Source organism: Lingula anatina, chromosome 4 (genome assembly GCF_051362555.1).
Source record: "Lingula anatina isolate TDL-2025a chromosome 4, LinAna3.0, whole genome shotgun sequence".
Lineage (NCBI taxonomy): Eukaryota > Metazoa > Brachiopoda > Lingulata > Lingulida > Lingulidae > Lingula > Lingula anatina.
In genome coordinates, this window is record NC_141770.1 from 23801063 (window position 1) to 23822758 (window position 21696).

A 21696-nucleotide genomic window follows, 5' to 3' on the forward strand; every position below is an offset into this window, starting at 1 on the left:
CCTTTTTGTTCACCGGACCTTGTTTTAATGTACTTACCTCTTATAACAGGTATATTTGCCGGCGGAACCACACGAACACCTGTAGTCGCAGCCATCATACCAAACCTCATCCTTGTTGTACAACTTACCCTTATACAGGCATTTGTTGGCTGAAAAATTTAACAGAATTAAGGTACAGTCTTCTTTAGATACACACGTTATTTGCATCGTGTAATGAATTGGGTTCAGTAATTTTAACCGTTTGTCTATAAACAGGAGTGCCATTACATAATGGTGAATACATGGGAACTCCCACAGAAAGGAGCATCTTAGCTACATTTGATTTCTCATAATTGGTTTAATTCTAATTTGACTTGTTAAAGTAATTAACCTTCGTCATCTTATTTTGGTCAGAGAGAGAGAGAGAGAGACAGAGAGAGAGAGGGGGGAGGGGGAGAGGGAGAGTAAGTTGTAAGTGACAAAGGAGTTGCATGATCGCATACTTGTCTCACTAATTACAGGTCCATTGTTCCCAGTGATGACGGCAATGGTGCCGTTGGCACTGCTTCCACCGGTTCCAGTACCAGTACCGGTTCCTCCAGTAGAACCGCCAGTACTGCCTGTTCATATGAACAATACCAATTAATATGGTCATAGTGCATAGTTTAAGTTCCAAGTGTGCACTTCTTTTGAGATTCTATCACTATGACATTATACTTTAACTTTTAAATTCCTTTAGAAATAATAAATAAACCTTACATGTATCACCTAATGTGAAAAAAGCTCTTGCTTTGAAACCTTCTTCATGAAAATCAGATTAACAACCAATGAAAATCATAAGCCAACATAGCCCTCATTAAGAAAGTCCACTAGCATATGAGCTTTCAGAAGAGCGTGCTATGTATAAGTAATTAACTGATGCCTCATTCGCCCCTTACCACAAAGGTTACAACGGTTGGCGCAGTTGTCTCGTGCCCAAGGCTGGTAGATACCCTCGCACGCGGACTGGGGGTAGTTGTTACAGTTTGGAAGCTTGTCCCGACATGTTCCTGATTACATGGCAGGGGTAGTAAAAAAAAAGATTTCTTTTTAATAGTAAACCGAGTGAAATACATGTAGGTACGATTAAAAGAGAAATGAAATCAGAAAGGTTCAAAAGGTTACTAATTAGCTGTGTTGTACGTATTTATAGATAAAGCTGTGCATTCTGGTAATATTATAAAGTGATTAAATTACTATTTTACTCTCAATTGGGGTTCTGCTGAAAACTGGTAATTTTAATATAAAAGCACCACGCATGCCCTTACCAGGTCCTGTTCCGGTTCCTGTTCCCGGGTTAGCAGTGGTTCCCCCTCCCACGCCGGTGTTACTACCTAGAACGCAGCAAAGAGAAAATACCATGGTGTGTATAAAAACATCAAACACAAATTTAAACATTGCGGCACAACAATTATTCCCACGTAGTGTTTGAACGTTCACCAGTTTTTAAAACGTTTTAAACGGCGTCTGTCGAACTGACATTGTTTCCATTTATCCAAATTCTGTGTTTGTTTCCTGATTTAATTTGACAGGTAACGTCAGCTGTGCTTATCAAGTATGTACTTAAAAATCAGACAGTAACCATCACATGGCACACACCCAATTCTCATCATTCTACTTTGACAGAAAATATCAATACACCGGCCATACATACATTGCACTACTTTACAGCACTGTCCTGGTGACGTCACAAGTGAGCACGTGTTTGGAAGATTTGGATACTGAGGACACCTTGATGGTTTAAATAAAAATGCTCGATAAAAGAAAACCATATGCCATGTCTATGCAGCAGTACATTAGATTAGATAATGGGTAGAACATAAAAGATTGAAAAAGCAGGTGGTATGTCTCTTTTCTTACAAAGGAAAATATTACACTGTTTTCAAATTTGTATGAAATCACAGACAAATACGACTTAGACAGAGTTCTATCTAGGGCATTGGTTCCACTTACTTGTTCCTGCACTGATACATGCCGACGGTACCGTCGATACACTGACAGTCGAAGTCACATCCGTCGGCCCATGAAGATCCGGTGGCATGGAGAGTGCCTTTATAGAAGCAGCCGTCTAAAAGACAAGTTTTAATAATTGGTTAATAATGGACACCATACCCACCGACATCCCACAAAATGTGCACTAGTGAATGAGCATTCTGGCATTGTATAAATTTACGCACTGCACATAAAACAACATATACAAACCACTTTTCAGTGAATACTGAATGCTTGCTATAGTTCTAATTTTATTAAAATAACAACCTCAAGTAAATGCTCTATTTGGAGAATAGAGAACATTATACTGGGTACCTCTGTTCAGTTCAGTAAATCACTGAACATCTAGAAAATTATATTTCCTTACTTCTGGACCCGGTGTAGCCCGGTGGGAAGGAGCCGATGCCGACAAAGGTACTGACGGTTCCAACAGGGACGCTGCCTCCAACTCCAGTGACTCCGCCAGTGTTTCCTCCCTGCGCCGGGTTTACACCTGTGATAGTGGCCACAGTGGCCGTGATCTGGGTGCCACCTGACCAGTCACATGTGGGCAGCATACAGCAGGTGTCTGATGGATCTGGTTCCAGTCGACACTGGGCGGGCAGGCTCGCGTACTGAGAACACCTGTTATGTATAAATACCATACTTAAGTTATGTTTCACTGCAATATTTCAGTGTATAACAAGATACATGTATATTCAGGAAAAGGGCTTACAGATATTATACTTTTTTAAAGTTTTGTCAAATTCATGGAGCATATTCTCAGAAGTTTTGGCTGTCGATGCCATAGTTTTGTCATCAAGATAACAGCATTCAAGCGACATTCATAATTTCGATAGTCCAATTCATTTAATCTTTGTCCTAGGCTATGTCATTATGTTTGTCCTATGTCATTATTAAATAAGGTGACATAGTGTTGATTTAACTCTGCCCAGTGCTTCTAGTCGTCCCTAATTAGGTTCAAATACCTTTGTTGGCATTTATAGAAACCATTCTCACACGTGCAGCGGTACTGGCAGCCGACGTCCCAGGACTGTCCGGGATTGTAGCGGACACCGTTGAATGTGCACGAATATCCTGTGAAAATTAAGATCTCTCAAATACGAGCCCAATATAAAACATATACTTCTTTATAATGAAAAATAGCACTGAACATGTTTTTGTCCAAAATTGCTGGAAAATTATACAAAACTGCGTAGAGATACTGTTTTAACATGAAACAGAATTATACCCGCATATACTGCGTACAGATAACAAAAAATGCATGAAAAGAGTTAACATGCGTGCAGTTGACAAGATTGTCTAAATGGTTCAGTATGCTTACGGACACCTGAATGCTGATTATTATTGTCGAACGTTTTCTTAAAAAGAGCGCTTGAAAGAAAGACACCGCGGCTCACTGCCACAGTGCTATTGACCTACCTGTCCCGGTGACCACCGCCTGTGTCGTTCTACTGCTGAAATCACACTGAGGAATCTGGCAACATTGATCTTTGGGATCCTGGATGAGTTTGCATTCAGATGGCAAGTTTGCGTAGCGTGAACATCTATAAAGTTAAAAATATACCACGGTTCATATGCAGTGAAATCTGGATAAGATGTATTGCCTGCTTTGGGGAAAAATTTACTTTCCACGGAGAAGTGAAGGAAACGCATATCTGTCAGTTCATTACATACATATTACAGCATCACATGCTCTATTCGACTTCTACATACGCACTTACAATTGCTTTGTACAAAAAATAAACAATTTAATAATGATTACGGCTTATCTTAAGCCCAGCTTCTTACAGTCGTACCACAGTTAAGAGACGCGCGCAGTAATTATATTTACTATCATTAAGTATGCGCCTCACTTTTGTTGACATGTGTAACTTCCGGTGTTACTGTCCACACACTCGCAGTTGTAGTCGCAGCCGTCCTGCCATATCTGGTACTGGTAATACTTATTGCCACCATACATACAGTAACCTACGCAAATAAGAGTAAAATAATGGCTCTATTATCTATGCACATGATTTTGGGAGGGAGGGAAGGAGCAGTGACAACGGCTTCTTGGTTTGTGATGGTTTAATACCATATAATTATCTTATTTCATTATATTACATAATGATATCATATTAAAATATATAGATTTTTATATATATATATTTTAATATATATCATTATATTTTAATATAATGATATCATATTAAAATATATAGATTTTTATATATATATTTTAATGTATATCATTATATTTTAATATAATGATATCATATTAAAATATATATAAAAATCTATCTATCTATCTATCTATCTATCTATCTATATATATATATGATATCCACATCATGCCTTTATCCCCACATCCATTTTTACATTTTTTTTAATCTTTTGTTCAACAACTGCAACAGATATTGAGAAGTGTTGGGAGTGATTTCCTTTATTAAAATATTCCTTAAAACTTGCATTTAAGGAAAACCAAACTAATAGCCGACAAATACAAGTAGACCCTACCACTTTCACTGAACTTTTAATGAACGTTTGTCTTTTTTCATTTGCCATTTCAAAAATAATCCGATGCATGTTCTTCCATCACTTTAATGTAGCAAGCATTTTAGTAAAACTAACCTAAAATCCGACAAACATCACCCTCACTGAACTCTAACAAACGTTTAACGTTTTCATTTGTCTTATGTTTTTCAACAAACTGTGTAACACTGTTACCATACCTATGTTACCACCTGACCCTGCCCCAGTGGCAGTTCCGGTTCCGGTGATCACACCAGGGATTGATGGAATAATCTGCCCCGATCCGGACGCGCCCCCTGAGATCAAATCGGGGTTACATGACGGCACTCTGCAGCAGCTGTCCTTGGGATCCGTCACCAACCGGCACCAGTATGGAATGCTGGGATACGTGGGGCACCTGTTGCTGCAGCTGTAGAACCCGGCCTGTGCGTCTTCACAGCGACATCTACTGGCGCAACCGTCATCCCAGGTTTGTCCTTGCTGGTAATAGCGGCCCTTGTAGTAGCAGTAATCTGAAATATGGGAAGAAAGAGTGTGTTCGATTGCGTTTAAAAGACTGGATTATTGACATTTACAATAAAATGTACAATTAACACGGCCACATTTCTCATAGGCCATGGAGAGAGCAACTGTAAATCAAACTTCTTTAAATACCTTTATCTCGATATCAAAATTACATTTACTTTAAACGGCCGGATTTGAGAAGCACTGACCTCCACTCTGTGGTCTTGGCTGGACAGTGGTCGCCACGCTGCCAGTCCCGCTGCACTGGGGTATCTTACAGCAGGCCTCCTTGGGATCCGTGACCAGGGTACACTGGGGTGGTAGGTTAGGGATGGTAGGACAACTGTTCATATGGAGCAGATAATAATAATAATAATTTCTTACATAGAGCATTCTACATGTATTATTTGACGGTACATATCAATGCACTTCACAAGGATAAAATATAAAAACTTTTTAAAATTGAAATATTAAAATGATATTTTTCTGATGAGTTTTTCAGATGAGTTTAGAGCTGCCACAAACAGATTCAGATCTAATATCAATAAAATAAATATATTAATAATAAGCTCTTGTTGGTTTGCTGGTAGATATACAGACCGGTGTGACAAAATCCCATAGATATGAAAACGTGATACAGGGTAGATCATTCAACATCATTGTAGAAGTGCTACAGATAAAATGCCAATATACTTTAGCTACAACAATAAAGCCTAACTCATGAAGGCCGAGTTGCAAATTAATGTCAAGTACCCAACACCTTACAGAGCTCGGAAATATCTCACTTACATATCTGAGCACCGGTACGAGCCACTGGCACCGTGTACGCATGTGCAGCTCAGGTCACATCCGTCTCTCCATGTCTGGCCCTCTGAGTATTGCTTGCCTTTAAAAACACACTTGCCTGAAATAAGAAATAATAATAATAATATCTGCAATGCTGGTACAGACAAATTATCAAAGTTACTACACACACTGGACAATAGAAGTGTCACCCCTACTGAACCAATACTTTGGTGGAGACAAATGACTGTGGAATGATATGCTCCTGGTATCATTTTATAAACATCAAATTTCACAAAAAGACCAACAATATAATTCCATGGTACAGCAGTTTTATACTCAGTAGTCACATTATAAGTAGACCAGGCATTATTACTTTAATTACTTTGATTCAGAGAGTGACACTTCTATTGACCAGTGTGTGTAGTATCTTTCAATTCAAAGCTACATGACACAAAACCTACAGTGATAAAACACAACAGAAAACGAAATCAAGGTGACAAGCGGGCAGTATCCCAATGACCACGGCTCCCTAAGTTAAAATGGACGAATCTTAAACGCGTTATAATGTCAATCAAAGGGTAGACATGTACAAATTACATCTACGGTAAACACCTGTCCATACCTGTTCCTGTCCCAGTAGTTCCAGTTCCCGTAGTTCCAGTCCCTGTGCCGCCCGTGATACCACCTGGGTTAGTAGGGGTTCCAATACCAATTATAGCAGGTCCAAAGATAGGTACTGGAATGTAGCCACTAACGCCCCCAATACCGGTGAAGGTGGTGCCACCCCCGGTCCATACACAAGAGGGGTACTGACAGCACAGGTCATTGGGATCTTCGGCTAGTTTACACTGGGGAGGAAGGTTCTCAAACTTCGGGCACCTGGTGTGTAAGAAAATATATACAGGATTAGAGCGAAGCGATAGAATTGTTGTGATTTCAATAATTTCGAGGACAATAATTATGATTGCAAAAAAAAAAAAAAAAAATACTGTATAAGCAACAAGATTATAATTAACATTATAATTTAAGTTCGAGTAATTATTTTGTTCTTTTTTTAATATACGAACTTTTGATATAAGGGTCGAAAGGTTTACTTAAGGGATGGAATGGTCTAGTAAATAGGCTCTAAACGCGCCTACTCGCCTACGCCTACTCGCCTACGCGCAAACACACGTTACACGCGCGCGCCATTATTCCTTTACCTTTCCAGGCATTTGTATTGTCCTGTGGCGCCATCCTCACAGATACAGTTGTATGAGCAGCCGTCGTTCCACTTCTGTCCTTCCAAATAATACTGACCCTTGTAGAAACAGCCAGCTGGAAGGTATACCATAATGACCCATTTAATACTGAATTAATTACCAAGAACAACAAATAACTAATTTTTCACCCAGATATATTATTTTTTAAATTAGTGTTTATCAATTTATATGAGTAGCATTATATTTCGTTAATTCTTTTCCCAACCCTTTGTTTATAATTTCCCTGGGCAGTGTAAACGTCCTTTAGATGAAAAAATGGAAAACAGACGCAGTTGAGAGGTTTACAATATTTATCATGGAAAGTTAAATAAGGTATTTCAATTTAATCGTGTGCTCTGAGTACAACCCGAAACACGCCAGCACTTACATACAGAAGCTAAACTGTAAAGAAATTAAAATAAAAAAAAAGACAAAACAAATTTATATTATGAAAAATAAGAAACAGGTATGCAGTGTGAAGTATACCGGTACATGAGGCCTTAAACACTGCAGATAGCGAAAATAAAGTGAAGGCACAAACGGTTTTCTCAGTAGAAATATAAATATAACATGAAGTCACATCCAGCTTGAGTAGTTGATTAAATGTGTGTGGTTGATTAAATGACGTCTGTAAATGTTGTTATCTTTTGATAAGAAGTGCGGGTCACATTCCTAAATGTCTAAAACCGCAGTATCTTCTCGCTCCCCTCTTAAGTAAAGTGTGAAAAGTATGAAATGGGGAGGATAGTCAGGATATTTGTCCAAAATAAAAAAACGGAGAACATTTATTTACTAGCGACCACATAAACCTACTTATGAAAAAAATCTGAACTTGGCGAGAGTAACGATAAGATCTGCATCACAAGAGCACATCTGCTAAGATGCTATCGCTATACCTATTGTAAGTGAATATAATTATTGATATGCCGGCGGTTAAGGTATGCAAAGTAGATAGCCTCATAAATAACCTGATAAGCAGTAACATACCAGGTCTGCCTTAGATGACAGAAGAAATATGTAGGGGGTATAGCTCAGTGGTAGAGCATTCGACTGCAGATCGAGAGGTCCCCGGTTCAAATCCGGGTGCCCCCTGATGATACCTTTTGTGTTTAATTTCACTTGATTCTCTTTGCTTTTATTATTTTGAAAAGTTTGTAAGGTCGAAGATTCCATGCAGCCAGCGTGTGTTTAAAATCAAATAATTAAAAGACCTTTATTTCACATGCGTTCCAACGGTCAAATCGTTGGAGCCACCCAGCAACAAAATTACTTGTTTAAATCGCGGCTGTACGAGTTACGATTAGACTAGCTGCTGATATACATAAGGCCACACTTTTTTATTTTTATGGATGACATCCTCTGGGGACCCCAAAATCGGTGCGAGCGGGCGAAAAAAAAACAGTCCAAAAAAAAAAGACCTGCTTAAGAAAAGTTATGTTTTCAGTACACAGCTGGAAACACTAATTTACCACAGAAACACGCATCAAACTAACAACATGTCTTTATCCATGTTCTCAAAATATTAAAGCATTGTGAATAGGGCCTACTTTGTAGAAAGGTAAAAAGTCATGAATATATATGCTGAATATTACCAAATCTATTTAAGGTTATTTCATGCATTCTGTTGGTATAGCAATCAATAAAACAAATATAATAGCGTGTCTTTATTTGTACTCTCAGAAAATTAAAGCATTGTAAACACTTCACAGAATTGTTTTAAAAAATGAAGCAAAGATAGGCCTATGCTTCCTACTACCAAATCTAAAAAAGGTAATTTCGGTCGATGCCATTTTGTCTACTTCGACTCACACGTAGTAGCCAACTATCGGGTGGCCTGTCCGGCCTTCAGTCCACCAAATACCACGACGCTCTTGTCGACCCTTTTTTCGCTACAAAAAAACCTGGTATGTGCTGCTTTGGACAGAATGTCACTGAAATTTTCCGGGCGATGATCGCTGGCCGCGGCCAGCCTTTCGTATAATTGTAAAAGGGTGATATCTCCATGACAATATCAATGGCAAACCAATCCAAAACGACGGCCCCTTCTCTTTATGACTTTAATTGTCGTGTATTTTGAAATTAATGCTAGAGATGAATTTGACGGCAAAGCTGCCATATTTCCACGTGGTGATAATACGTATGCGCAGAAAGCTCATTTGCCGCACTCGGAACTACTCGGATGTCTCCGCAGTTGACAATGACAGTATGGAGCTTGCGGAATAAGCCGAGCATTGCCGATTGCATTTTCCGGTAAATTCAATAAAGACGTTTGCGACAACCGCCTTGGGGGGGGGGGGATTTTTTTTTTTTTTTTTTTTTTTGAGAACGGACGAAAATCGGTGCGCGCGCAGGATGTCATCCATAAAATTAAAAAAGTGTGGCCTAAACAGTGATTCTTCTTATACCACACACTTACTCAGTTTGTTGGCTGTACCAGTACCACCAGTTCCAGTACCACCCGTACCAGGTTGTACCACGCCTGTACCAGTAAAGACACCGTTGCCGGTGTTGGAACCAATGAAGTTTCCGTTACTACAGCGGACCTGCTGACAGCACTCGTTGGGCACAGTAGTCAGCTGGCAACCGGCAGGGAGGACCGGGTAAGACGGGCACCTGGCCAACAGAAAATACAAATTATCAGAACATGTTGGAAAAACTATAGAAAATGGCCGCTGTTCCCTAAATTATAGTAGTAAAGATCTTTTTGCCTTGGTGTATTCAAAACAACAGATACATGTAGTTATCGTTAAGATTAAACTTGATTTTAGTTAACATTTTATTTGAGACTGGGGTAGATAATAAGACTTAAATAGGTTAAACTATCTATGTATTTTTATGTTACAATTTAAGTTGGTTCATTTGATGGAACGAGGCTGGGTTGTTTATCTTAACGAATAACATTTTTTATGAAGGGCGGGTTAAGGACGGGCTGCTCGACATTCTCTCCAGTCATCTTGATAGACTGGACTATTATTTCTTGAAATTAAAATAAAAGTTCATATACGTACAGGTTTTCGCATCTGTAAAACCCAACCACGGCATTCTCACAGGTACATTTGGTGTCACAGCCGTCATTCCAGCTGGCGCCATGCTGGTACTTCTGTCCCTTGTACAGGCAGAAGTCTGAAAATTAGAGTACAGACATCGTGATTATTTACAGTAAATTGAAAATAATATCAAAATCATTTATTAAATTATAAGTATATTTCCTGATGCGAAGTGTCATTAAAATTGTTTTTGTTAAAGGCAACTCCATAATATGATAACTTCTCTGATACGCGTTTGGAGTACCGCTTCTTTTATTTTTCATTAATGTTGAGCAACACATGGATGTTCAAAGGCGATTGAACCTGATCTGAACTATCAAAAATTTCAATTCATATATGCATATAAAATCATCTTTAAATCAAAACTAAGATAAATGTCCTTACCGTCAGGTCCTGGTGTAGCTGTGCCGGCTGGAAATAAAGAGGGAAATAATTAGTAATAATGTAAATCAACACCATTACTTCTCACAATTCTATCTAAACATTTTGAAAGAGTGTCTTCAAAAAGTGTTTTGATAAAAGTGCGTTAATAAATCACATAATTTAAATAACAAAACGCATTTTGGTAATTAAGTATTGTGAACCACACGGTTTGTGTGTGTCTGTGTAAGAGAGAGAGGGAAAGAGAGAGTGAACTTACTACAGAGATTACACGACTTCCTACAGGAGTTCTCCGCCCAGCTCTTGTACTCTCCACATGCCCACGGGATGGCGAACTCGTTACAGTTAGGGATTTTATCAACACATGGTGGGGGAGTGGTGGGGACTTGACCTGGAGGAAATATGATTAAATGTTCATAACTGTGCATTTATTTGTGAAAGTTCGGTGTTATTTATACAATTCCAAATAAGCCATTTACCATACTTTTATTTTAACAGATACTGGTGAAAATGTTGAAATAAAACTATATTTTAAATATGTGAGAACAAGAAAAGCGTTGGTTGTTCTAAATTCAGTACCAAGTATGGAAAACCACTCCCTATACTTCTTGAGTCAGGGTCAAAACTTTTCAAAAACCTTGTTAAGTGTAAGCAGAGACTTACCTGACAAAATAACTTTAGAACAAAATTTCTATTTTGACAAACAAAGCCAGCAATAGTCTATAAAATCATTGTGGCATTAAAAAACACAAATAACAATAAAAACAATGCCTAGCTTTAGTAAAAAAATATTCCATTTCCAGCTAATGTCCTTTTGTGACACAGGCCCCAGGACATTTACCTGCTGATGTCCCGGTAACAGCGCCGATACCGGTGAAGGACCCGTAGTTGGTCTGCCAGTTACAGCGGGGTTCAGCACAGCACTGCCCGGGAACAGCCTCCATCTTACACTGGGATGGAAGGTTGGTGTAGGTCGGGCACCTGTAGGTAGAAATATCATACTTTGGAACTTCATAACAAGTGCTTGATATTTACATTATTATATATTCTTATTATGCCCAATGAGCACACCCATCTTGTTTAATATGGGTATTTTTAGTGGCGGTGGAATTGAAAATGGGAGATGGAATTCATTCTGTTCTTATGAGCAAGATGGCAAAGAGAAAGATATATCGTCAAGGAGTATGAAATGAAACAATGAAAAAGGAATAAAGATGAAAAGGGAGAGGCAATGGTGGAATATTCAGCACAATGGTACTACGAGTAGCAAAGATATTGTCACGATTATATCAACTGGCATAACACACTTAATTGTTTGATATATTATATAAATAAATAAATAAATAAATAAGAATGTTGATAACTCACAAATCTTGGCACTCGTAGTACCCTGTCTTGGCGTCAATGCACTGACACTGAGAGTCACAGCCGTCCTGCCACAGCTTGCCTTGGTAGTACTTCGTGCCTTTGTAGACGCACACGTCTGGAACATAGAATAAAAAAATTATAAATATGTCTTCGGTGAAAGTCCGGTCGCGCCTCACGTGCTGACGATTACGTAATATGGAGAAATTAGATATTTCAGTAATTCGCTTTAACGTAAAAAGGAAAAAAGTTTAATAGCGCTCATGTAAACCTAACCAGTACTAATGAGTTTATCAAAAATCTAGACTGAAGAGGTTTTAGGATGTGCATCACATTAGCACTGATAGGTAGATGTTATCGTTATACATTTGTAGTGAGGGCTATTATAATTCTGACTGCGGTTTATGTATTCAAATGGGATAGCCTTATTATTAACCTGAGAAGCTGTAACATACCAGGCCAAGGATAAATGACGTGAATAGTAACAATAACAAGCGGGGGTATAGCTCAGTGGTAGAGCATTCGACTGCAGATCGAGAGGTCCCCGGTTCAAATCCGGGTGCCCCCTCCATTCTTTTTCTTCTTTCATTTAATTATTGTGGCTATCGTAATGTATTAGGCAGTACAAATGAATAAACACATATCCCCTAATCGAAATAATACATTTTTGTAGACGCAGAAGTCAAGAACAAAGAACAAAACAAAACAAAACAAAACAAAAAAAAAAATCCCCGATTAAAGTAGGCCTACGGTTGCCGATTTCCAAAATCCATTATTTGCTGTTCGTTTTTTAGATATTCTCAATTACCGACAAAGGTCCCTTTGAGACAAGCACTTTGAGACAGGCACTCGCTCCGACTTGTAGAAATTACTGGAAACTCGACCTTCTACTATCAACATAGCCCTGCCAGTAAGTTACTGAACGAAGAAAAATACATGCTGATGGAAATGAAGACCTATGAAAATCTAAAAGTCGGGGTGCGAGGACTCCTAACAACCCTGAAACTCAGAGTGGTGTAAGGACTACAAGTTAAACTGTACACATACACAAGTATTTGGAACGTAACTATAACTCACCTATTCCGTTCAGGGTGCCGACTCCGGTCCCAGTGAACGTCCCAAAGGTGGTTCCCCAGTTACACACAGGCTGCATACAGCACTGGCCAGGTACTCGGGTCAGTGTACACTGGGACGGCAGGTTGGAGTAGATAGGACATCTGGAGAGGAGGGATGGGTAGTTTGAATGTGTTGGAACCTGCTGGATGGCATTTACGGGGAATTTAAATAATGTCATTTACCCACACAACGCCATTAAAATCAGAATGAAGTTATTTTTTCTTCTGTATATTGTCCTGTCATACATGAAACAATAAATGCCAACAATATCGCAAATTAAAATATGTTCAGAATCTCGTTTTATATACTTTTCAGGGGTTAAGAAAATGCCCATATTAGTTAATGTTAGTGGGGGAATACGCATCATTATATAAAATATAAAAACTTTCTAAATATTCATTTATTGCGGTCAAGAAATATTCCTGAATGATATATGCTTTGTTTGTCATACTTGTTGTAGCACTGGTACTTTGCGCCTGCGCCGTCTATACATTCACACTCGTATTCACAACCATCAGACCACTTGTCTCCTTGGCTGTACGTCTGGCCCTTGTAGAAACACTTGCCGACTTAAGAAAAAAACATTATTTTAGGAAAAAGGCCGAATCTAATGCTTTTTTACGAAATCTTTTGAAGTCGCAATGCATTTTGAATGTCCCATGGCTTCAACTCCAATTTTCATTTAAATGTTTTTCCTATAATTTATTACATACTTCCTCTCCTTTCTATTGTTTCACATTTAAACTGTACAATTCACCTGTTTAAGTAACAAGAAATAAGTATAATAATTATTATTCATGAAATGCAGTACTTACAATAGCCGCCCGTGATCGTATTGGTGGCTGAAATGAGAGGAATGATAAATCTTACACTTGGTTATAATCACATGGATGCTTTTTTTATATCAATATGAAATACTGAAATGAAATACTGTCCTTATTATACATTAGAATCTTATTCCACTGTTTTTCTAATTTAATTTGCAATAATTATTTAAACTCAGAATGGGCACACCCGAAATTGTTGCTCTTACTGACACAATAAATGGGGCATCAGCTAAATTAACGGAAAACTGTTCAACAGTTTCGGGTGACTATTAGTCTAACCAAGAGATCCTGTCAAATGTATATAAAAGATACAACATACAATTAAATTAAATATCAAAAAACACTTACAGCAGAAACCACAGAAGCTCTTGCAGTTGGTCTTCATGAAGCCCTCGTACGTTTTACAGTCGTCGATGTTGTAGCCTCGGCAGTCCTGAGTGTCCTTGCACACCTCTGGGGCGGGGGTGACGGTCACTTGCGCTGTTAATATCATTTGAATCATACACACAGTAAATCAAATGTGACATATCCATAGACGTGGATGTCTCAGCATTTCAAGAAGGTAACTTGTGATTAAAACCCAAGCTATTTTATACTTTATGATTTGTCCTTAATCACATATTTGCTTATATTAATTATTTTGTGCACATTCAATCATCGTCCTGATTTTTCCCACTCACGTGTGCATATGCCGCAGTATCTCTGGCAGTTGCCATTGGCGAATTCTGGGTAGTTGGTGCACATGGATTTACCGTACGACTCGCAGTCTATGACATCTCTGCAAGGATCCGGTCCTGCGGTTGGAACTATCAGACGAGATAAACAGCATAATGGTATAAAAATTCGAACTGTTACGATTCAATTTCTCTGGGAATATCATGTGTATTGTCCATTTACATGAAATTTTACCAAAGGCCGCAAAAACATGCACAATCGATGTACAGTTTCTCTCTCTATGCTCAAAGCAAAGGCGTTAACTAAATGGCACACGGATAGTTTTACAAGCTTCATTCAACTAGAACTCAGCCAATGTTTGCATAACGCTCACAATTACTCATTATTTAAAACGTAAAGCGCAAAATGAAATTCGGATAACTGTATATTGTGTTCTGTATGAAGCACCGTGTCATTATACACCGTATTCATATCATATATAATTAGGAAAAAAACAACAAAAAATTATTAGCACAACCCTGCACTATGGAAACAAATACAGTGTGTCTATACTTTTACTTTACAAACCTGTAGGTGGCACTATCGTTCCAGTAGGAATTACTGCAAAAGAAACATAGAAAACATCCACATTAAGCATTTAAAATGCATACACTGACAAGCATTTTTTTTCTCTTTAAATAATTTGTTTGCAGGACGACTGCCATTCATTACACCAAAAGAAGTAAGATATGAGGTTTGCGAAAACGTGAAGTTTACTATAATTGAAAGAGGAATATCAGCATTAAACAGATGATTTTATAGTCCCTACCTTTGCAAGTCTGTACCGTAAGCTGGCTCTTAATGGATTTCAAAGCATCGAAGTTGCCAACAGTGAACACGTAATCCTTGTCAGGATCGTTACCAATATCCTTTAACTCGTTCTGGTCGACGCCGCTTCCAACACCGATAGCAAACACCTCTATTCCAGCCTTTCTTGCAGCGTCAGCAGCATCTTTGGAGAACTTACGCCCGTTGTTGGATTTTCCGTCGGTAATGACTGAAAGTTGATAAAATATCAACGCATGTAATATGATCTGCCCCTGAAACTTTTGAACTTGCGTCCGGCGGTGAGCGCTTGGAGAATATAATAGGAGAAGGGGTACATAAAAATACCATTTTGCTATTTTTCAATGGAAATTTAATGCTTTAAAGGGAACCAATATTTTATATGACATATTTTAACTCTTTATCAGCTCTCACCTATTCCAATATTCTGAACATTTGGTCTATCTCCGTTGGCGGGCTTGAAAGCCAAGTCTGTCATCATCTTTATACCCTCAGAGGTGATGGTGCCGCCTCGGGTATACTTAATACCGTCCACTGCGTTCGCCAGGGCTTTCTTGTCGTAGTACTTATTCAGATGGAACTCGCTGTATGGACGACTGTGGAATTTGACAACGCCAACACGCACGCTGTTGGCGCCAATGTCAAGATCGTTGACAATGTCCTTGACAAAGTCCTTGACCTTCTCGAAGTTCGCGGCCCCGACACTGCCCGAGGAATCGAGAACAAATACGATGTCTGCAAGGCTACCACAATCTGTAATGATTCGATAATTTGTTTCATTCTCAGTAACTTATGAATGTTCTTGGAGTCTATTCTTGCTAACGTAAGCAGATATTTTGCAATTAGTATTATATGGAAAACGTTGCTCATTACAATTAATGCAAACTATGAAGCAAGCTTATTGCAACTGACAGGCTGCAGTGTTCCTACAAAACCACGATGTGTTTAAATTACTTACTTGAGGGGGTTGTTGGCGTCACAGCAACCGCGGTGGGGGCAACTGAAAAAATAACATCAAAATGATGTTGATTTACTGCAAATTAAAAATACAATATAGTTTTTAAAACATGCAGTTATTGACAATTGCCTCAGTCTTCGGTGTAACTAACTGTTGGCAAGCAGCACTTATTTTGAATAACAAATATTTGTAATTATTTCATTCCATATAAAAACAAAAGCTGCCTTGCTGTAAAGTGTCATAAAATCAGTTATTACACAGCTAATGCTTCTTTACAATAAACATTTACCAGCGCACGTCTTCTGGGTGAACAAATTCCCCATATTCTTCAGGGCGTCAAAGTTCTGCACGGAGAACGCGTGCTGGCTGTCCGGGTCGGACGCAATAGCGTTCAGTTCTGACTGTCTCACACCGCTGCCTATACCAACCGCCATCATAGTGATCTTGGCAGCCCTGGCGGCGGCGGACTCCGAGGCGGTGGTTGCGGGTCTGTAGGACTGACCATCGGTCATCACAACACCAATGTTGACCACATTAGGGCGGTCTCCCTTGGCTGAAGATAAATCAGTTATATTTGGATGATAAGACCTATCGGTATAACCAAGTGCGTGCATTCACGAAATTGAATACTGCAAGTTAATTAATTCCTTCGGTCATTATAACACCAATGTCAACCACATAAGGTCGGTTTCCCCTTGGCTGGAAATTCACAAAATGAATCGTTAATATTGGTATAATTAGCAATATCGGTTTGATAATTCACGAATTTGTATACTATGATTTATTTAATTAGCTACATATTCATATACTGTTTATTTGATGTTTTCAACGGCTATAATGTGGGGTTGGCAGCATTCTCCCACCGTACTCTTTTAGCATACCCCCTAGCCAGCGTGTCCTCTAATGAATGGCCTTCTCGGCTGGGCCTTTATTGTCGCTCGCAGTAGAATATAGTCAAGCCGAGCTGGAACCCAATCAGCGACTTTCGTTGGCTCCACAGATGATTACTTTGAAATTGATGCAAGGCTTAAACAATGAGACAATACACTCCCTATATGACAGATTTATTAAAATATGACACCAGATCCGATCGTGCCATTAACGTTTTTTTAATTAAAAAAAAAAACTTTAGTACCGACCTGCAGTAAAGGCATTTTCCCGCAAGTACTTGATGGCTTTGTGTGTTTCAGTTCCACCCGGGGTGTACTTAATGGCGTCTATAGCTCGGAGCAAGGCTGCCTTGTCGGTGTATTTATTAAGAGGGAACTCCTCAAAGACTGAGGTATGGAAGCGAAGGACGCCGACTCTGATCTTGTCAGGAGCGATATCAAACTGGCTAACAACGTCATGGACGAAGGCGAGCTGTTTCTTGAAGTTTGCAGCCCCGACACTTCCGGATGAGTCCAAAACGAAGATGATGTCGGCCTGGGCTCCACAAGCACCTGGTAGAGCGGGAAGATTAGATACCTTTGTGGTGTGATCGTAAGCATGCACGCATGAAGACATGCAAGACGATTGGATGCAAAAGCTTCTTTAATGCACAATGAATTTAATGCCGACGTCATCAATCTATGTTTATCCAAAACTAAATATGTAAGGCAATGCATTAGAAAATAATATAGGCCTATTCATAATTTTGATATGTTCACAAGAAAAGTTATTAATAATTAAAGAAAATATCATTAAAAGCACTCACTTGGGGCAAAGGTTGGTGGAACAGTCACGATTTGAGTTGTGGTAGGAGGGGCGGGAGTAGTGGTCACTGAAACGAACCCAAAATACCGTATAAACCATCCTTCAGACCAGCAATTTATCTAAGTGAAAGTGTTTACATTGATTTTAAGGCAGTTGTATAATTAATCAATAAGTAAAAAAAAACACTTTGATATAATTTGCTATGACTTTAAAGCTGGATAATGACTGACCAAATATATTTGTGATTACAATCAAAATCTTCCTTTAGAACATAAAAATGATAGTAAAGGACAACGTATGAGCCCCCATGCATAATGCCACATTGAAATTATATCGTACAAAAGAGCTAGACCAAATGACCAATGTCAGGCCTAGGATGATTTTCATAATGTGTTACCTGCGCAGGCTTTAGCCGCAAGCTGCACCTGCAGAGCCTGAAGTCCGTCAAATCCGGCCACCTTGATGACGTAGTCACTGTCCGGATCACTGGCGATGGCATTCAACTCTGACGTTTGAATATTCGGACCAATACCAATCGCGAACACAGTCACCCCGGCCTTAATAAGAGCCTTGGCCTCATTGGCTGTCGCTGCTGCATTGCCACTGCGTCCATCTGTCATTACTATGGCGATGTGGGGAACACCAGGGCGAACGTGAGCGGTGGCAAAGCTCTGCTCGCGGGCAAGCTTCAGGGCAAGAGCGGTGTTGGTTCCGCCCTTGGTGTAAGAGATCTTCGAGACGGCGTTGACGACATCGGTCTCCGTGTTGTATCTGTCCATGTGGAACTCCTGGATAGCGTTACTGGAGAATTTGACTACGCCGATCCGCACGTGTTGTGGTCCTACTTCCCATTCACTGGCCACCTGCTTTATGAAATCCTTCATCTTCTCAAAGTTGGCTGCCTGCACGCTGCCAGAGGCGTCAATTACGAAGGTAATGTCCGCCTCAAATCCGCATGCTGTTTGATTAAAAGAAATTTTCACCAACTGCAGTACAGAACAAGGATGTTTTGTCTTTTGTAATTACTTGGACTATTTTTGTTGTAACTCATTTAAACATTACTGACCTATAGAAAAGAGGACTTTGTACATGGAGGACTTTCCATTTTCTGATATTCTTGGATGTACAGACTTGACATTTAATATGGAATATTTCAGTTTCGAAGGTATACCTAGGTAAAAATACGTTCTTTTTTTCAAAAAACTCCGATCTCATATAAGATTTGTGAATGTAAAAGTGTGCAATCAGGTGTGTCACTACCAATTAACTGACTTTCATGCCTGTTGCGCTGCTACATTATGTAATTTGCAGTGATTTAATTGGGTAGTGTTCCTTTGGGCTGATCAAAGCTTGGCTTAGGCAAAGCTTGGTTCTGTCAAAAAAATATCCATATTTCGGCAACTACTGCATAGAAGAATTTGAAATTTTGCATGCAAGCGGTCAGTTTTGCAGTGCGTAAAATGAGCCAAGTAGTGCATTACAAATTTGTTAATCTAAGGCAGAATGGCGCGAAAAAGACAAACATAACCAGACAGATCATAGCGCCAAACGGAACGGCCCCCACAGTTTTATAGAGTAATGCCCAGACTGATGTACCTGCACAGAGGTGACCCCCAATGTATCAAAATTTTACCTACAGGGTACAGGACCCACTGTCTTTCGGTATACGCTGCTGCAACTCAACAAAAAACACTTAGTCCGTTCAGAACGAGGGGTAAATTGCCACTAAAATGCATTTTTCAAAGCCCTTAGCGAACACTAAACTGGTTTTAGCAGGTAAGAACACCAAATGACCTCCGAGGTACCCACTGTATACAGCAAAACATCGTCGTCTGTTTCTCTAATGAATTGGGGGCCATGAACGATTCTGGGTAGAACACTGAAACTGCGTGGTTTTCTTTATTGAGGTCAGATTTCACCTGTACCGCCCAATTAGTCAAAACAGAGTTTACAGATATTCAGAAGAGGCCTACGACGAAGCATATGCCGGGTCTAAAGTGACAAGGGTGATTGACAGCGTCAGTATTTGGAGTAGATTCCACATTGGTGCCAAAACACCAACGGTAGTCATCGACGAAAACCTGAACCAGATCAAATAAAGGAATAATCTCGGAACCACTTGACTATCATTTGATAGGGGGCACCTTAGGAACAATTCTAGGTTGCACGATGAGGTTGCAGGTTCACACAGAGCACTTTTAATAGCAGATAACTTACAGAACCAAGGGAATGAGCAGCTACCCTGGTCATCAAAATCGCCACATTTGAACCACATAGACAATATTTCGGTAGACCATTACTCACCAATCAACTGCCTACATGTCCTACAACAAAACTGGACCAGATTGGACAATTTTAGACCGATGCCTGGAATGCTATTCCAGATTGACCTCTTAAAACCTACCCCCAAGAAATGCCTTGCCGCTTGAGAGCGCTGGCAACAGCCACGAAGAGGCCAGGCGTAACAACGACCATTACTGTGACTAGCAACTGACATGAGGGTCTTTTGTGGAGCGTATTACCCTTTTTACAGACGATAATTTGGAAAATATGGAGATCTAAAATATCTCTTTTAATGGGAGTCGTATGACATGGAATAGGCAACGTGTTTTTGTTTGCTTCTCTGGCGAATTCCATTAATGAACTGATGTCACAATGACATCAAAGAGATAATTTAAAGTTATTAAAACACGATTTTAATCCTTATTTTCATTTATCAGTCAGCAAAATAGGAAAAAACTGATAAAAAATTATTTCGAAAAAAATATTCCATATTAAATGTCAAGTCTGTATTTTCGAATCATTGGATTTGACTTGCATATTCGCCTTGTTATAATTTAATTATTATATCAATAAAAGTAAAATAAAAAGTTAACAAGAATTAAAAGAATGAGGTTAAATAAGATAAAAGATAAGACAATATTTTTTCAATTAAAAGATCAATTTGGGTAAACTACAAGGGGCCTTGTACGTCTACTTACTCTTGCATTTCTGGGTGTTACAAACTCTCGTCTCTCTGGCAGCGCCCACACAGTTGTTTCCACCGTGGAGAGGGGCCGGGTTATTGCATGCTCTGTCTCTATACTGGGTACCTCCTCCGCACGACTTGCTGCACGTGCTCCACGCGCCGTACGCGCTCCATTTGCCGTGTACTGAGAGCAGAATAGACAATTTTGAACACATTTATTTGATATACATTAAACTCGCATAAATGTTCTTGCACAAAATTTTTATAAAGTTTTAAAGTTGAAGGAATAATGTATCTTCAGCAGTTTATTTGAACACATTTATTTCTTTTCCCTGTTTTTTTTTAAATCTTACACAAAGTAAAAATAAATAAAGGATAGAATGAAAAAGATAAAATTATGAAGAAATAAAAGTTAACTTATCTACCTGGACATGGTGCAGTGGCGCAATCTTTGGTCTCCCTTGCGGCTCCGACACAGTTTTTGCCTCCATTTTTCGGTGCTGGATTGTTGCACTGGCGTTCTCTAAATATCTTACCTCCACCACAAGTCACAGGGCACTTACTCCAGGCACCAAATGCCGACCACTTCCCATCAACTTTTGAAGAGTGAGAGAATTTTTTATATAAAGATATGCACTTTATTTACATTATTCATGTTTGATGTTTGAAGCTATATGCAATATGTTAATCAAGTAATCATTTACAAGACTTACTGGCCTGCTTTAACACACATTATACTCCTCCCGAATTGAACGAGACTAAAACTTTTCTATTTAAATCAGGG

The 21696-nt window shown here is 39.2% G+C and overlaps 1 protein-coding gene and 2 non-coding genes across 3 annotated transcripts in view; 2 read left to right on the top strand and 1 right to left on the bottom strand.

Moving 5' to 3' along the window:
- Positions 1 to 21696, bottom strand: part of LOC106173996 (uncharacterized) — a 28037-nt gene that overhangs the window by 1112 nt on the left and 5229 nt on the right. Inside the window, exons 8-43 of the mRNA XM_013555359.3 lie at positions 21338 to 21508; positions 20926 to 21096; positions 18342 to 18902; positions 17946 to 18011; positions 17389 to 17691; positions 16539 to 16802; positions 16250 to 16291; positions 15706 to 16044; positions 15275 to 15502; positions 15034 to 15066; positions 14472 to 14597; positions 14140 to 14271; positions 13780 to 13806; positions 13416 to 13533; positions 12926 to 13065; positions 11852 to 11966; positions 11325 to 11464; positions 10743 to 10874; positions 10487 to 10513; positions 10064 to 10178; positions 9472 to 9668; positions 7017 to 7131; positions 6437 to 6693; positions 5818 to 5932; positions 5238 to 5371; positions 4725 to 5036; positions 3867 to 3981; positions 3433 to 3557; positions 2979 to 3087; positions 2378 to 2634; positions 1972 to 2086; positions 1673 to 1749; positions 1287 to 1352; positions 918 to 1028; positions 483 to 599; positions 38 to 149 (exon numbers count right to left, since the gene is read on the bottom strand). Of these exons, the coding sequence (XP_013410813.1) occupies positions 38 to 149; positions 483 to 599; positions 918 to 1028; positions 1287 to 1352; positions 1673 to 1749; positions 1972 to 2086; positions 2378 to 2634; positions 2979 to 3087; positions 3433 to 3557; positions 3867 to 3981; positions 4725 to 5036; positions 5238 to 5371; positions 5818 to 5932; positions 6437 to 6693; positions 7017 to 7131; positions 9472 to 9668; positions 10064 to 10178; positions 10487 to 10513; positions 10743 to 10874; positions 11325 to 11464; positions 11852 to 11966; positions 12926 to 13065; positions 13416 to 13533; positions 13780 to 13806; positions 14140 to 14271; positions 14472 to 14597; positions 15034 to 15066; positions 15275 to 15502; positions 15706 to 16044; positions 16250 to 16291; positions 16539 to 16802; positions 17389 to 17691; positions 17946 to 18011; positions 18342 to 18902; positions 20926 to 21096; positions 21338 to 21508 (5584 nt within the window). The remainder of the gene's footprint in view (positions 1 to 37; positions 150 to 482; positions 600 to 917; positions 1029 to 1286; positions 1353 to 1672; positions 1750 to 1971; positions 2087 to 2377; positions 2635 to 2978; positions 3088 to 3432; positions 3558 to 3866; positions 3982 to 4724; positions 5037 to 5237; positions 5372 to 5817; positions 5933 to 6436; positions 6694 to 7016; positions 7132 to 9471; positions 9669 to 10063; positions 10179 to 10486; positions 10514 to 10742; positions 10875 to 11324; positions 11465 to 11851; positions 11967 to 12925; positions 13066 to 13415; positions 13534 to 13779; positions 13807 to 14139; positions 14272 to 14471; positions 14598 to 15033; positions 15067 to 15274; positions 15503 to 15705; positions 16045 to 16249; positions 16292 to 16538; positions 16803 to 17388; positions 17692 to 17945; positions 18012 to 18341; positions 18903 to 20925; positions 21097 to 21337; positions 21509 to 21696) is intronic.
- On the top strand, positions 8076 to 8147 carry Trnac-gca (transfer RNA cysteine (anticodon GCA)). The gene has a single exon. It is a non-coding gene; the product is annotated as a tRNA-Cys (tRNA).
- On the top strand, positions 12345 to 12416 carry Trnac-gca (transfer RNA cysteine (anticodon GCA)). Its single transcript has one exon. It is a non-coding gene; the product is annotated as a tRNA-Cys (tRNA).